Here is a 15,090-nt window from a genome sequence, read left to right as displayed (position 1 = left end):
TTCCTTTTTTCTCCAGTGTGTCCAGTGGGTTGATGACGCAAAACTTAATCAGCTGCGAAGGGAAGGCATTCGATATGCCAGAATTCAGTTATTTGACAATGACATTTATTTTATCCCGAGGAATGTTGTGCACCAGTTCAAAACAGTTTCAGCTGTGTGCAGTTTGGCTTGGCACATCCGGCTCAAGCTGTATCATTCAGAGGAAGAACTCTCTCAAAATTCAAGTACTCTTGAAGCAGGGACCTCTGCAGACCCCAAGTCTTCGGTTATCGGACTTCAGACTGACAGCAGAATTTGTATGATAAGCAAAAATACCTCCGAAGACACCAAACTTTCAGATGCTCTGCAGACCAAGTGTCTGCAGCAGGAATTTATGCCGATAAAACATGAACCTATTGCATCTCACCGAATAAAAGAAGAATCCATGAATGTTGATCTTGCTGAAAAGACAGTGGCACCTAATGACATCAGGGGCCAGGCTGTGCAGACTGGGTTGGATCGGATTGAATTGGCGACGTTTAAGTTTGAAATGGATTCCAAATTTGAGCCTGCCAACAAGGACTTACAAGGCAAGCTATGCCCTGGAAGCCACATACACCCGGATGATATGAGACAACATAGCTCATCATATCCAAAACTGCACGGACAAAGAGAAGATGATTTTTTGTGCTAAATTTGTATATATTGTTTTAAATTCCTTTTTAAACTTAATGATGTAATAATGTAAAGATTCATAAATTCTGTGGGGCGAGTTTGTGACTTGCCTTCGCATCTGTTACAGAAAATAGTTATGTAGCTTTGTAACATTCCTCAGTGCCTGTCCATAACTGTGAAGTATCAAAGCACTTAGGGCCAGATGCACTGTAAACACTGCAGGTTTAACATAAAGAAGTCTTTAAATAATTTTGAGTTGTAGGTTTTAGAGTAGAGCTGACATTTAACATATATATTTTTTGTAAGATGAGCCAGAGTTGTTTTTGACAATTCCAGGCTTTTCCATAGAGCTTATTTATACCAATTTTTTCATTTTAAATGTGTCAGCACTGTAGTGTAAATATCTTTTTTAAAGATCTTTTTAGTGTGATTTATACTGAAATGTGAGCCGCTTAATAAAGGTTCATAATAACAGATTGGTTTTATTTTTGGATCTGCAAAAAATAATTCAGTTAAACTGCCTCTCTAAATGGTTTTTGCTTCTACCTGCACTAAAGCATAGGATGCCCTTACCCCGTTGTGGCGTGAGGAGCTGTAGCAGACAGAGGTAGAGTTGAGGCATTCTTTGTAAACCAAGATTAGTCAGGATGCAAAATCAGTCCTCCCTTCACACGGCTTTTCACAGCTGATCATTGAAGGCACTCCCCAAACTACTGTCATCAGATGTTAATGTGCAACAGAGGCAAGTGCTGCCCGCAGCCTTCCCGACTCAGGGAGTACGGTTGGGTGCCAGGGGTTTCCAGGAGCGCTGCCAGCAACTGCTGGCATCTCTGTGAGCTGGGGCAAGGTGGCAAACTCCTTTTCATGCTTACCTCCTCCCCCTGCACAAGCCATGACTAAGAAAATTCCATTTCCCATTTAAAAAACAAAACAAAAAAAAACAAACAAAAAACATGAGTCTAGCAGTTTCCAACTGCTGGTGAGTTACCTGACTAAATTAGAACAAAGAATGTTTTTAGATGGTTAAAATGGCCTCAACGCGAGCAGTGATCTGAAATTCACCGAGGCAAATTTGGATTCAAACTGCTCCATGTGCTGATAGTGCAAGGCAGTGGTCTGGTAGGAAGATCCCTCGTGAGTCCCAGTTAGGAAGTAAGAGTTGTTTCATCAAGGGAATGATAGCGGTGGCTGAGTAAACGGTTCACCTCTCTCTGCTCCTATGGAACTCCCCAGTTCTAGGCTGTATTCTGAGGGAAGAGGATTTCAAGGCTAGCTAGCATATGAAGTGGTAATGGCAAACACTCTGTAATTTAACTTATTTGTGTGTAACATATTATTGTATAGTTCAAACACATCTCAATGATATTTCTTTTTCAGGTAGCTACAAACAGCAGCAAACTGCCCTGCAGCCTGTCCTTCAACATAGTATTTAAACTTAAGAGCATAAGTCTGTTGTTTCTAAAGCCCTCTGTCTCCAGTTTTGGGGGATTTTTTTCCCTACACCTTGCTCAAAGTTGTACATCCTTACATACCTAATTGACAACATTTGATACACTTTGTGATCGCTCTGGCTTCCATTGTAGCAATAGAACAATGGGATTTTTTTCCCAGGTGATGTCCAGCTCAACTTCCCAAGGCCCTTTTGTTGCAGCTGTTTCTTGCTCAAACATTTCTTTCTCATAGGTTGTTAAAATTCGGATTGTTACTTTGTGCTGGCACTAAAATCAGCCATTTAACTGATGCGTGCCCTGTTGTGTGTAAATCAAAAATAGGTCTGCTGAGGAATTATTAATTAAATCAACCTTTGTATTGCTAAACATGACTCCTGCATAGCCATAATTATGTATTAGAGAAGCAATAGAAACACAAATCTCCTGGATGTGGCTAAATGCTACTGCTGTTGTCAGTAATGCTGGTTAAGAGGTTACTGCCAGTTCTGCAGCCTCAGGGATCTTGCTTTCCCCTCGCTCCATGAGCAAGTGAAATGGTTCATGTGTGACATGGTAAGTTACTGCTCCAACCTGTGTGGATTTTAAAAATGAATTGGTTCATGGAAGGGTTTGAGCCTTCCTGATAGAAACGTGGTCTCAGCTCCCACCGCGTTCCCTGGACTGTCTGGGAATTGCCACCATAATCCCCTTGGCTTTGTTAGCACATGTACACAGTTATGTAGCCTTCTGTTCCCTTTCGTTGCGCCTGCTGCTGAGAGCAGGGAAGAGCCGCAGGCTGTTCTCAGCAGGCATGCAGCTTTTTCAATCTGTTGCTAGAAAGCTTCAGCTTTTTGAAAACCAGCCCTGATAGATCCTGATTTTTTAAAAAACTTTTACATACAAATGATGCTTAAAAGGGAAAATGAGTATGCTGGTGATCCATCTGCTCATTATTCATTCTGGTCCAAGCATTTTTAATCAGATTTTAGTAAAATGTATACATCCCACTTGATGGCAGACAGTTTTCTGCGTCATAGGTCCTGTCTAGACTGAAGAAATGCCTTTGGAAATGGCTTAGCAAATATGACTTTTCACGTAAGACTTCATTTCTATTTGACAACCTGCTCAGTGGTCTTGGCTGATAGGGCCTCGCAATTCTGCCCAGGTATGTCTTGGTTCTGAAAATTTGCTTCTCAGCTGCCTGCATCTTCAGCCCTTTTTTTTCTTTTTTATCACTTTCAGAATTTTAAGAGATAAAAGGAGCAGCTCTTACAATTTTTATGCTTTGTTGTTGAGACAAACTTGATCCTGGTTTTTAGACACAGCTCCTTGTAGACAGGATATGAATAATTCCGACATTACCAATGGCTGTCAAAACTCCTTTTGTACTCCAAGCTGCAGATAGTCTGGGCTGACTGGCAATATGAGCATATGCTTCTTGGTTTGCTTTAAAAAACAACACAGTTTTTGTTCTCTGCCCGTGGTGTATTCGTTTGATGTGGTCCCTCTTTAGGAGGGAGTACCTCTTCAGAGACATTCAGCTCCCAAGTTATTCATTAGTCTGCCAAAAGTCTTTGCTCTCAAGTGCTCCTGTGCGATAACCTCTCTCCCTGCCGCACACAGCTTTATATTCAGACTTGGGCTTCAGCAATAAATCTTTCATGCCTTCTGATGTACTGAAACTAGTCTTTGCTTGTTGCTTTTTTCCCCTCCATGGATTTCGGTTGTGTATAAACCTTCCCATTAGCTGGTACTTCGGCTGAAATCTCCAGTGGTTCGCTTACCTCTTTCGGCCCTTGTTCTTCTGCAGATTGGAGAAATCTGCTTAAGGCTTATCGCCCGTGCTGCAGCGCTGTTCCAGCTCGTGGCATGATGTGCACAACCCCAGAAATGCTTTCCTAGATGCTGGTACCGTACCTGTGGGTAGCGAAGAACTGCATTGTTACTGTCACTACCAATAGCTTTCAAGGTGGTCGCTACTTTATTTTTCTCTCAATTACTGGAGCTTTTGCATTTCTCTGGCAACTGACTTCATGTGTTACATACAATTGTTACTCGGTGTTGTCATTCTCCAGCCCTCCAAATGCCTGCAAATTGACTCTGAAACAGCATTTTCATTACAGGTACTGCTGGCATGCAGATTTTGCCCTTCCTTGTTACTATAGTGAATATTTCAATACGTCTTTAATGGAAATATTAATTCTATCTAGTATTAGAAATAAAGTATTATTTCAGAGGGTGATTTAAGTATTCATCTGTGAAAGTTTCTTGGTGATAAATAAAATTGATTTTTAAGCAAATACACGTGCACAGTAAATAAGTTGGCGTTGCAAATAATGTAGGAAATGGGGAAAAAATAAAAGAATGCTGTGAAATGGATCAGCAGAACAGTACTAACTTGGAAAACTGAATGAGTCTTCCAAGAAATACAGGAGAAACATTCTTTGTTGAAAAGTGACTATTTTCTACCATCTGCATGTGAATAAGGATGCTGAATTGGTTGAAAGAGCTATGTTTTCTTTATGCTCATTGGCAAAATAAACTGCTGTGGGGTGGTAGATTGCCATCTGGCCCTAGCAGGACGACAGCTGTATTCATTCGGATCAAATGATAGAAGAACTTTGCAGGCTCTCCAGTGTAATTTCATTCATTTTCTTGTGGTCACATCCTTAGAGAACCTCGTCTTTAGGCAAACCAGCGCCTTTTTCCTAACTGTGAATGTGTCCAAGTTGGAAATGGAAAGGACAAATTTTCATTTATCTGTAGTTTGCTGCGAATGGCACTGCTGAAGTTGATTGTGAGTCCCTTTTACTACTTGTTGAACTAATACTAATTTAGGTGGACAAAAAGCACTTTAAAAGCTGTGTAATAGGTAATACTGATATTTTGTGCAGATCCCACTGATTTTGCAGCGTACATGAGAAAATTTGGGCGACTTTGACTCACTGATGTCATTTTCCTTAGAAATACAAACAACTCTGTGTCATGTGTGTGCAGCTTCTCACCCAGCAGTGATTGACTTCACGGTACCTAGGTTGCTGTTCCTATTAGAATCATCAGGGATGTGGACTCTGCAAATCTAGTGTATTAGTTTCTGGCCACTGTTTTTGCTCTGTAATATGATGCTAATATTTCTCCTGCTTTAGCGCTGTGCTGTATTGAAGTGCCAGGTAAACATTGGTTGTCTTGTGTTCTGGTCATGCTGATAGATTAGCCTGCTGCTGAGGTCGTTAGTCCTAAATAGTCCTTTAATACTTGGTGTACAGTTATGCTATTCTGATACAAACATCGATTAAAACAGCAGATGAAACTTCTATTTTTATCAAGTTTTATTTTTCAATAACTATTTTGATATGTTTACTTTTACCAGTAATTTCCAGTCCACCTGAATGAAAACGTGACGTTTCGTAGAGTTAAGAATTGTGATAAAGGCTGCTTTTTGTGGCAGTTTGTTTGAATCTGGTTGCATTTGGACAAAATGGGGCAGTTAGCTGAGAAAGGTATCCCATAGAGAGTGTCCCAAGAAGAAGAAAACCTTGTGAATTAGACACAGGTGTGGAAAACGAATGCCACAAAGCAACATTGCTAAAGCTCTAGCCTATTTTGACATAGTCGCCTTCAGTCAGACATCAGATAGAAGTTTCCGTGTACCGAAGGACTAGAACACTTCATTTGTGATTGTTTCTGGCTCTTACGTTGTCATTCCACTCTAAATGAAAAGGGTTTTCTTACATCTGCCTTTGCTTGTGGTGTTGGTTTGCTGGGAGAGGCAGGCTGAAGGAAATGGCATTACAGAATTCTGTTTCTTCCTGCTCTTTATCCAACTTTAGTACAAGGATAAAATATTGTATTAATATTGAATGTTAGTCTAGTGGCTAATTGCAGTGGTTCCTTAAATTGCCTTAATCCACAAAGATTGATGCTTTTCATCACTCGGTGATAGCCCTGGTGTACAGGGCTCCTGTGTGAGACTAACTCCATCGAAACCTTCAGACGATACAGGTACAATAAATGGTACAGACTTGTTTTTCTCTAACTCAGTGCAGAAATTGTCTGGTTATTTTGATCTGTCTTAGTTTAAAACAAAAAGTGACTCAGCTTTCCATGCCAATAAATGCAAAGGACGTAGTTCTGAAGAGAAAGTTATATATTATACTGAAAAGCAGTGTTACTTGTTCTCAAACTGTAGTGGTGTTAAAATAGGTACCACCTAATGTTGTTAGAATCCCGGGCTGGTGGGAGTGTCAAAATCTCACGTTGGTAAATCCATTTGTACCCCCAGTTTTTAACTGAAATCTTTACCCCAACTTTTATATCGGGCAAATGTGAAAATTTCCCCAAGGTTACTCTACAATTTTGCTTCTGTATTACTCCGCGTATTTGTCAGAATTAGTACTGTTTTCATCTCTTAAGTGATTCTGTAACTTAGTCCTGTGCTATCTTATTTTTGAATATTATTGTCCATGCCTAGCAGCACTCTGAACGCATGTATGCAGATTCTTACAGCATTTTTAGTTAGTTTGGGACGTACGTCACACAGCTGTGTCTTTCAAGTACAACAACAGAAGACTTCATACTCCTCTGAGATGGTGACGACTCAAGAAAAGCAATATAAATAATTGATAAACAGTTCCATGACCTCTTACACTTGTGCATCGAGTATTTATTTTCCTGGATCAGACAAAAGTAGATGCTCATCTACAGTGCATGCCAAAGTGTTCAAGCTTGTATGAATGATCTGAATAGAAATAAATGATGTAGAATATGTATCACCATATATATGCCATCGATATATATATTATACAGATAATATATATTTATCATCAGCATACGATAAACATTTTGTTTCATTTCAGAACAAGCTTTTCAGTTCTCTTAAAATGGTAGATGGTAAAGCTCTCCCCTCCACACCCCATGTCAAGTGTGACATGGATACTGAGAAAAAAGGTGTTCTCACATGCATGAGGTCAGTGGGTCGTGACTTCCTCCTGCCGACTGCTGCTGGCAAATCGGTGCGAGCCATCTCAGCATCAGCTTTCCCTTTTCCTGACTCTATCCAATCTGCTTTTCACACTTTATCAAACCTGCTTTTTTTTTGGTTTCGTTTAATGATGGGTAGACGAGTCTGTAAATTTAAGAGAAAGCGTGAGAAGTACTCGTTCTGCTTCACAGCTGTGAACAGCGCCTTGGAGAACGTGGTAGTTGTGGGTAGCTGTAACTTCTGCAACAGCTTCTGAAAAGGTCACAGGGGACTTCAGTGAAGTCTGTCAGATCTTTCTGAAGGGGGTTCTGATATCACAAAAAACGAGTGATTGTACAAAGGGGTTTGTACAAAGGCCTCACAGCAACACTTTTAAGTCAGGGTTAAAACTGACACAACATAGCCAATCAGAAGGGATATTCCTCTTACCCAAGTATCTCTGTAAGAACTTGGCCAGTTCAGGGCTTCAAAGTGGCTGCATCGTAAGAACATCTTCTGATAAATTATTTTGTGTAGGACACCAGAAAGAAACTGTTGCTTCAACGTTCAGAATCACAGTAGTTTATTTCAAGGTCTTTAAGTAAAACTTTTTTTTTTTTCAAGAAAAAAACCAAACCCTAAATTTTCCCCCTCCCCCCCAAAAATAAAATCAAACCAACACTGAAATCGTTAATCCTTTTCTGTTGAACGAGAGGCAGCAATGATTGATAAGGAACAACTAGCAACTTAATTTAGTGAACTGGAGCTGCTAAACGTCCAGCTAAGAGTTGCATCTGTGAAATAGGTGATCTATTAAAAGGGGCACAGTTGCTATCTGCTGCTCACCTCGCTAATACACAGTGAAGTCCTAATGAGGCTAGTTCTTATTCTCCCATCAGCGAAGTTACCACAATTTCTTAAGATGCTCAGCTTGAGTGAGGAAGGCTGCCTTGCTCTTCTGAGCAGCGTGGGGTTTTTTGGCATCGTGTCAACAAGACTTTTTTTTTTTTTTTTGCTTATTCTGCGATAATCCTCAGTTGTGGGAAGACCACGGATGCTCAGTTCCATACTTGGTGCTGTACCATGCCAAATCACCATAAGCAGGGCCCTTGTTCTGTCCCCTTCTCCGATGAAGCCTTATTCAGGCCTGAGCCCACCTCACGTTAGCCAAAATGCTTGTTAGGTGTTCGCAGCAGTGCTTCTAAAGTGGTTCAGAGGAGTTAGACTTGGGAGGGAGTCCTTGCACCCCTTTCACTGCTCCATCATTTGTTCAGGCACCCAGTAACCATTTCACAGAAAGTCCAGCTTGCCAGCCGTGGGAGGAGGGCTGGATTTGGTGTACAGATCAAGGACATTCTCTAGGCCACACGGACAACGTACGTGCATGTACGTGCGTTTCTATATGCTCTTCTCTCATTTCCTATAGTTGGCAGGCACAAAACCTTGCACTGGGGTGAATGCCCTTCCTCCTCCCCACTGGCCCCAGCTGATCCTAACCCCAGGTGCTGTTTTAGCTTGAAGTTAACAACGATGAGGAAGGAAGCCTGTTTTTCAGCAGGCACCTGTCTATCCAGAACACAGGACAGACAGTTTAGCAACTGCTGAAGGTTTCTCAGAGCTAAGCAGCGCCCAGCTATGCCTCCCACAAAGAAATGTTGCTACTAAAGAATGAAAGTGCTTTTTTTTTTTTTTTTTTCCTCCTTCCCTTTGAAGGGAAGAATTCATCATTTCAGCTCCCTGTAAATTGTGAGGCTTGTAAACTGGGACTGAGTACAAAGATGCGCTTAGCAGAAGTTGGTGTGTTGATTTTATTGTAGGTACTTTGCAACTTTTTATACAACTCTTTTAACAGCTAAGGATTAGAAAGAGTTTTTTTTTGTTTGTTTGTTATCCCTCGGTTTCCCTGTTAGCAAGGCAGGACAAACAACCACACTGTAGCAGCCTTGAGTTAGATCTCTCTAAAAACCATTTGTTACCTGAGGTTCTAAACCAAGATCCATTACCTTAGTCTGGAAGAGGCTGTCTCCTTAAAGTTGCTTCAGTGGTCTCTGACAGCTGGTTCCTGCTTTTATGTCTGGCTGCGTGTGATTGAAGAGTAAGCAAAAAATCCATAGTCAAGGACCTTTCCTTTTTAAAGGACAGCTCCAGCTGAGTGCAGCTAATTAAAATTTTATGAATGAGACACTTTGATCTAGTCAGTTCCTGTTACCATCGGCAGTTTTTCCCTGGCTCTTTGCATTACACGCAGGAAATGTAAATGAATCTGTATTTTCAGCAAGCGTGTTCATTATGCCCTAGATGTTAGAACTTGACGTTATCCTGGCTCCCAAAAGAACAGTTCCAGCCCCCAAACAGGCTTCTATTTCCAGCTCCTCCCAAAAGTTCCCTTCATTGCATTTGTTACTTAAGTACATTTGCTCCAAAACAGCCAAGGCTTTACCTCCAGGGCTTTAATACACTACAGCATTACAAACCGTATTTCTTGTTGAAGTACCACTTCCTGCTGGCACAAACACGTTACAGGACCCACACAGCTGCTTCAGTCTTAGAGAAGTGGTGACTTTTCACTTGGGAAGCTAATCATAATCACTGTGGTCCCTTTTTTTCTCTAAATACAAACCTGCTGGCATGGTTCAGTTACTATTTTCCCTAGGTAAACGTACTGTTTGTCTGTGTACCAGCAGTTAAAACACAACCTTTTTTCCACACTGGAAGAGGATTTTCACCATCAAAAAGAAAATGCTCTGTCACTTTATACCTTTTTTGCTCTTGGTGGTGGCTTTCAGTTGCTACTGATTCTTACAGCAAGTTTAGCAAATCATAGGAAGTACCCTTCCCTGGTTATTTCTCGATGACAGCGTAAATAAGAAAAGTGAGGGTAATTCTTGTAAGGGAGAACTATGTGCCGCCTGCTCTGGGATGGAGCAGCTGTGGTTCCTTGCGAGATCCGCCTGCATGTGAAGAGATTGAGTTTTACTCTGCGTAACAAAACAACCCTATTAGAGCAGCTTATGTTGAACAAATATTTTTATTTACAAGAGCATGTATGACCATTTTAAAATAAAAAATGGAACAAGTCTACTTTTGGTCTCCAGCCTGGTTTAGATGAAATCTCCAGAGTATTTTCTTACGTGGTGCCCTAGAGATCTTATCTGTGGCAAAGCTAATAATCCAGCAGTTCCGTACCAGTCTCGGACATGAATACCCCATACAGCTCAGTCTCTTCGTACATAGAAGATATTATATCCAAGTTCAACCATACCCCCGATAAGCAAGGCCCACAAGGGGATAAATACATAGGCTAGTTTCATCGTGGTGAATTGCTGCAGTTTAGCGCAGAGGGCAAGGCAGAAGGCTAACTTGAGCAGCATTGCGATGAGGTACCAGGCTTTTTTCTTGATGTTCTGCGAGCCGTTACGTGGGTCAAAGCCAGACTTGCACCGTCCGGCCATTTTTACAATTAACATAACGAGGAGAATAGTATCAAATATCCAGACTGGAATGAAAATGAGGAACCAGTTCCATGGTGCCTTCTCATCCAACTTCAGCACCAGCATGATCAGGAAGAGCAACGTAAAAAGCCATGTCAGTAGTACTCTTTGCGCCAGGGACATTCTCATTTAAACAGCTTTGAGAGGAAGTCTTCCCGTGGTCAGCAACAACCTAAGAACACAAAAAAACAGGGGCCGGCATCAGAAGATGTCACGGTATCAACCATGAGGCATCATCGGTAAAGCAGACCAATTTCTTGCTTTCCCACCCCTTCCACATTAGCTACATGCTCCGTGTCCTAGCATTTCTTTTCTAACTCCCATTCCCCTGTGCTGGTTCCACCCACCGAGTGCCCTCACGCAGCTGTACGACCCACCTCTCTGTTTGAAACAAGGGACGCTTTGAACCCAAACTAGCTGTCAAACTCATTTAGGATTTATGCGTTCTGAGAACATGTTCAGATCTGTTTCCCTCCAGTACTGAAGTACTCATAGTTAATCCTCAGAAGTAAAGCTAGCACTTCCCTGTCCCTAATAAATGATCCCACTAAAATAGAAGCCTGCTAACAAGCACAAGTAACAAACTATCTGAAAGATCCTAATGCCTACAGCTGAAGTGACCTGGTCTGAAACTGAGCCAGAAAGCTCTAACTGCTCCATTCAACTGCAGCCTTAAAATACTAAAAGTTAAGGATAACATTTGCTTTTTTGGCAAGTATTTAAGGTATGCAGACACCGACTGATTCTACTTCAGCCAAATCAACTTAGTGGCTTGGTAGCGCTTTTAAATTTCAATGTAGTCATGACAGAAGAAAAACAGAAACAAGTTTCTATCTGCCATTACAGTCATAAAAGTTTTTATATGCCTAAATGAAAGACGTTGACCATCGCGTCTGCCAGAAGGATTCTGCTGCAAGTCTCAAGTACCAGCTTTAAAGCAGGAAGAATTATGGTCTTAACGATTGATGCTACAAAGACGGGTAACTGCAGGGCAGTGACACAGTGCTAAAACAGGTGCCTTAAACAACTATTTTAAACATTTGAGATTTTTTTTTACAAGCTTGATAAAAATTAATTCTAGAATGCTGCTATAGTTCCACTTGAATAAGAACCTGAACTTTGGTTCCACAGGACAAAGTCTTTAGGTTACTTCAGAAGAGCAGCTCACTGGCAGCACCCGACCATCACGGGCTGCCAGAAGGGCTGGACCAGCCCTGCCTCCTGCCTTTTCCGTGGGGTTGCTGAGGCTCACAACACCACGCGATGACACTTATCCAACTCCCTGGGCAGGCAGAAAACTGTTAGCAGCGTTTTCTTTTTAGCCTGGTTAGGATTTTTCCCCCCAGATGAGCACAGTGAATTGGGCTTGTTCTCGGACAAACATCAAAACCAGGGAAGCGGCCGCTGCTGGCTCAGCTGGCTAGGAGGTGCCGCTGGGGGTTAACAGTTCTGCGCACCTCTAACATCTCCCCACAACTGCAACCTGCCTCTTGATACACAGTTCAACATCCCTACTGTTTTGTTCGGGCTGGGTCTGAAGTTTGAACAGATGAAATTTTGAGCAAAGCAGTGGGATTTCTCTTAAAGAAATGATCCAGCCAAGCCTAAACTAACCAAAGTTGGGGTTGCTGTAAGTGCATCTCCTCCTTCTGGCATCTGGGTGACCCCAACCCAGGTCAGTTCCTTAAGCTGAACTAGGAAAAAAAGAAGTTTGGTATTTTGTAATTTACTTTTCAGTGTCTCTGTTCTGTTGGGATTGCCAAAATGTCTGAGGAAAGGCAGTTACTGGAGAGGTGGAACTGAGACCCCATCCTTAGGGGAGGGGTGGAGCTGAGCAGTTACCTCTGCACAGGAGTGAATTGCTATTAAGCTGGGAAATTAGAAGGAAGCTTAGATAGCATTGCTCTTTTCTTGCTGTAGGAACACACCTAAACCAGCTGGCAGATAGAGAGGATGATGGAACAATTATTATGGTCCGCTTTAAATATTTCCTGTGCTTTGATAACATTTCCAGTATCAAGTGAAAGTTTGTGGCTACAGTAAAGACTGCAGTGACCCGAATCTGTTTCAGCAATCCTTTCATCAAAAAATTCCAGAAAAACAGTTCTAGCTATCATTGCTACAGATAGTACAAGGAGGAGAATCTCTCATTAGCAAACTGGAGAAAGGAGAAACCAAAGAAACAGGCTGGAAATTTGTGCCTGGAAGGAATTCAACACTCTTAGGAGTATCAGGTGATCGATACTCAAAGAAGAGGCTATCAGCTGTCTGGAGAAAACAGAAAGCTACCGATGAGGTATTAGATGGGGCTATCCAACAAGAAGGTTGCTCACTTCATGAAATTTTCGACCTCAGCAGGGGACATTATATTGCCTTTCACTGATCTAATCAGGAGACGTACCTGCACAATGGGACAGGAACTGCAGGGCTCCATTCAATTTTACATTTTGAGGATGCAGACTCAAAGAATCCAAGGGTACTGTCTTATAGCCCTGTAGCCCAAGTACAGAAAGCTATAAAACTCTGTGCACTGACACTGGGGATGCAGCTGGCGTAGTGATGAAGGGTCTGATCACACAGAGCACTTGACCACGTTTTGTTAGCCAAGCAGAGGGGGATCTGCAGACTCCCAGCTGGAGGCAGCCATCCCAAGATGTTCCCGTTGGAAGAAGGATGCAAATTTGGTACAAGCCCGAACCAGTTCTTCTGTGAAGGAGCAATGTCAAAGGCAGGGTGCAGAACTAAAAAAGCTGTCAGCTCCTTACAGGACTCCTGTAATTAGCAGCAAGTGGAGTTTATCAGTAATGAGGAACACTGCTTGAGTACCGTTACTGACCTTGGTGGGATGCTCTAGATAACCAGAACGTCCCATAAGCTAATTATAGCCCCTCCAGAAGGAAAAAACAAAGCAGAGGAGTTAACCTAACACTCAGCCCTACAGTAACAGCTGACCTACGAGCTTAAATGTAAGCCTTGATTGGTGCTCAGCAAACTTCGGGAGAGGGACGCCCAATTAAACAGCAGTGTAGGTTAATCAAGGGACACACCGAGTTGTCTGGCGGGGGAACTGAACGCGGGAATGCCCCCAGGGTCCCTCACGGCCCTTCTGCTGCTCGGCTGGCCCCCATTTCCCCCCTTATTTCCCCATTTACCTCCTTCCCCCCCATTTTCTCCTATCTCCCTCTTTTCCCCCACTGCTTTCCTTATTTTCTCCCTTTTTCCTTCTATTTTCCCCAATTCCCCTCATTTTTTCCCTATTTTCCTCCAATTTCCCCCCTATTCCGTCTATTTTTCCCTTTTCCCTCTATTTCCCCCCATTTTTCCCTATTTTCCTCTATTTTCCCCCACTCCCCCTCCTATTTCCCCATGTTCCCTCTATTTTCCCCCATCTCCCGCCTTACGTGCCTCTCTTTTCCCTCATTTTTCCTATTTTCCCATTTCCCTCCACTTCCCCCCTATTTTGCCCTTTTCCCCTCTATTTTCCCCCATTTCCCCCTATTTTCCTCTATTTCTCCCCATTTTCCCCTATTTCCTCCCGTTTCCCGCCCCTGCCCTCAGGCCCCTCACAGGGCTCCGGGAGCCCCCCCGGGGTCCCCCCGCCACCTACCGCAGGGGCAGGGCCCGTCGCAGCCCGACCCGTCCCGTCCCGGCCGGGCCCCGCAGGCCGCAAGCAGCTCCGCCCAGCGCCCCGCACCACCATTGGGCAGCGCGGACGCTCATCACGCCGCCCCGCGCTGTCATTGGGCCGCTCAGACGGCGCTCGAGATAAAGCCCGCCTCCCGCCGCTCTGTTTGCAGGCAGGCCCGTCACGGCAGGGCTGCCCCCTCGCGGTTGGCTGCGGCTCTCCATTCATCCCGCCTCCGTCCCACCTCCTCACCTTCCATTCGTCCTTTCGATTGCCTATCACTCTGCCCGCCCCACACCATAAAGAACCACCCATCAACCACAACTCCACCCACTCTCCCTCTCTCATTGGACAGCACGGCCGCCACTCACCGTTTGACCCCTCCCACCGCGGTGGGCGGGGACTGCACGACTGAGGTGCCGCGGCCCCGCCCCCGCGGCGCGCGCCTCGCTCTCCCCCCCCCCCCAGCTGTTGCCTCCTCTCAGTCTCGCGCTCCCCGCGCTGCCGTTGGCGGAGCCGAGCGGAACCGAACGGACCCGAGCGGTGCTGGACGGAGCCGAACGAACCCGAGTGGAGCCGAGCGGTACCGAGTGGAGCCGAACAGCACCGAGCGGTGCCGAGGTGCGGCGCCGGGCAGGCGGTAAGGTCGGGACCCCCCCCCCTTCCCCTCAGCCCCCGGGGGGAGCCGTGGGCGCCTGCTGTCGCCTGGGGGGGCCGTGACGGGACCGGGATCGGACCGGGGAAGGGGCTGGGGAAGAACCCGGCCCCGCGGCCCCTCAGCGGGGGCCCTTACGGCGGCGGTGGGTTGAGGCCCGCGGCCTCCCCCAGCCCGGCCCGGCCGTGAGGAGAAGGCGGCGATCGGGGACTGGGGCCGAGGCTGGGGCTCGCCCCCTCAGCCCCTCGCCCCCTCAGCCCCTCGCCCCCTCAGCC

At 44.4% G+C, this 15,090-nt stretch overlaps 3 protein-coding genes across 9 annotated transcripts in view; 2 read left to right on the top strand and 1 right to left on the bottom strand.

Moving 5' to 3' along the window:
* The window catches only part of RSBN1L (round spermatid basic protein 1 like), a 52,487-nt gene extending 48,107 nt beyond the window's left edge, over nucleotides 1-4,380 (top strand). For both annotated transcript variants that reach the window (XM_035315547.1, XM_035315546.1), the window contains one exon: nucleotides 17-4,380. In XM_035315547.1, the coding sequence (XP_035171438.1) occupies nucleotides 17-673 (657 nt within the window). In that variant the 3' untranslated portion in view covers nucleotides 674-4,380. The remainder of the gene's footprint in view (nucleotides 1-16) is intronic.
* Nucleotides 4,381-10,055: 5,675 nt separating this feature from the next.
* Nucleotides 10,056-14,293, bottom strand: TMEM60 (transmembrane protein 60). 2 transcript variants are annotated; one of them, XM_035315555.1, is made up of 2 exons: nucleotides 14,143-14,293; nucleotides 10,056-10,707 (listed from the first exon to the last, which is right to left on the bottom strand). In XM_035315555.1, the coding sequence occupies exon 2, from the start codon at nucleotides 10,662-10,664 to the stop codon at nucleotides 10,260-10,262; it is 405 nt and encodes a 134-aa protein (XP_035171446.1). In that variant the 5' UTR covers nucleotides 10,665-10,707; nucleotides 14,143-14,293; the 3' UTR covers nucleotides 10,056-10,259. The 2 variants fall into 2 exon arrangements, with proteins under 2 accessions (XP_035171446.1, XP_035171447.1); XM_035315556.1 differs by lacking the exon at nucleotides 14,143-14,293 and adding an exon at nucleotides 12,937-13,725.
* A 314-nt stretch (nucleotides 14,294-14,607) lies between these two features.
* The window catches only part of PHTF2 (putative homeodomain transcription factor 2), a 65,291-nt gene continuing 64,808 nt past the window's right edge, over nucleotides 14,608-15,090 (top strand). For all 5 annotated transcript variants that reach the window (XM_035315553.1, XM_035315550.1, XM_035315551.1 and 2 more), the window contains exon 1: nucleotides 14,608-14,800. The gene's annotated coding sequence lies outside the window, so the exon portion shown is untranslated. The remainder of the gene's footprint in view (nucleotides 14,801-15,090) is intronic.

The sequence above is a fragment of the Oxyura jamaicensis genome, chromosome 1 (assembly GCF_011077185.1).
Source record: "Oxyura jamaicensis isolate SHBP4307 breed ruddy duck chromosome 1, BPBGC_Ojam_1.0, whole genome shotgun sequence".
Lineage (NCBI taxonomy): Eukaryota > Metazoa > Chordata > Aves > Anseriformes > Anatidae > Oxyura > Oxyura jamaicensis.
Note: the sequence above shows the minus strand (reverse complement) of the source record. Positions and strands in the feature narration are given on the sequence as shown.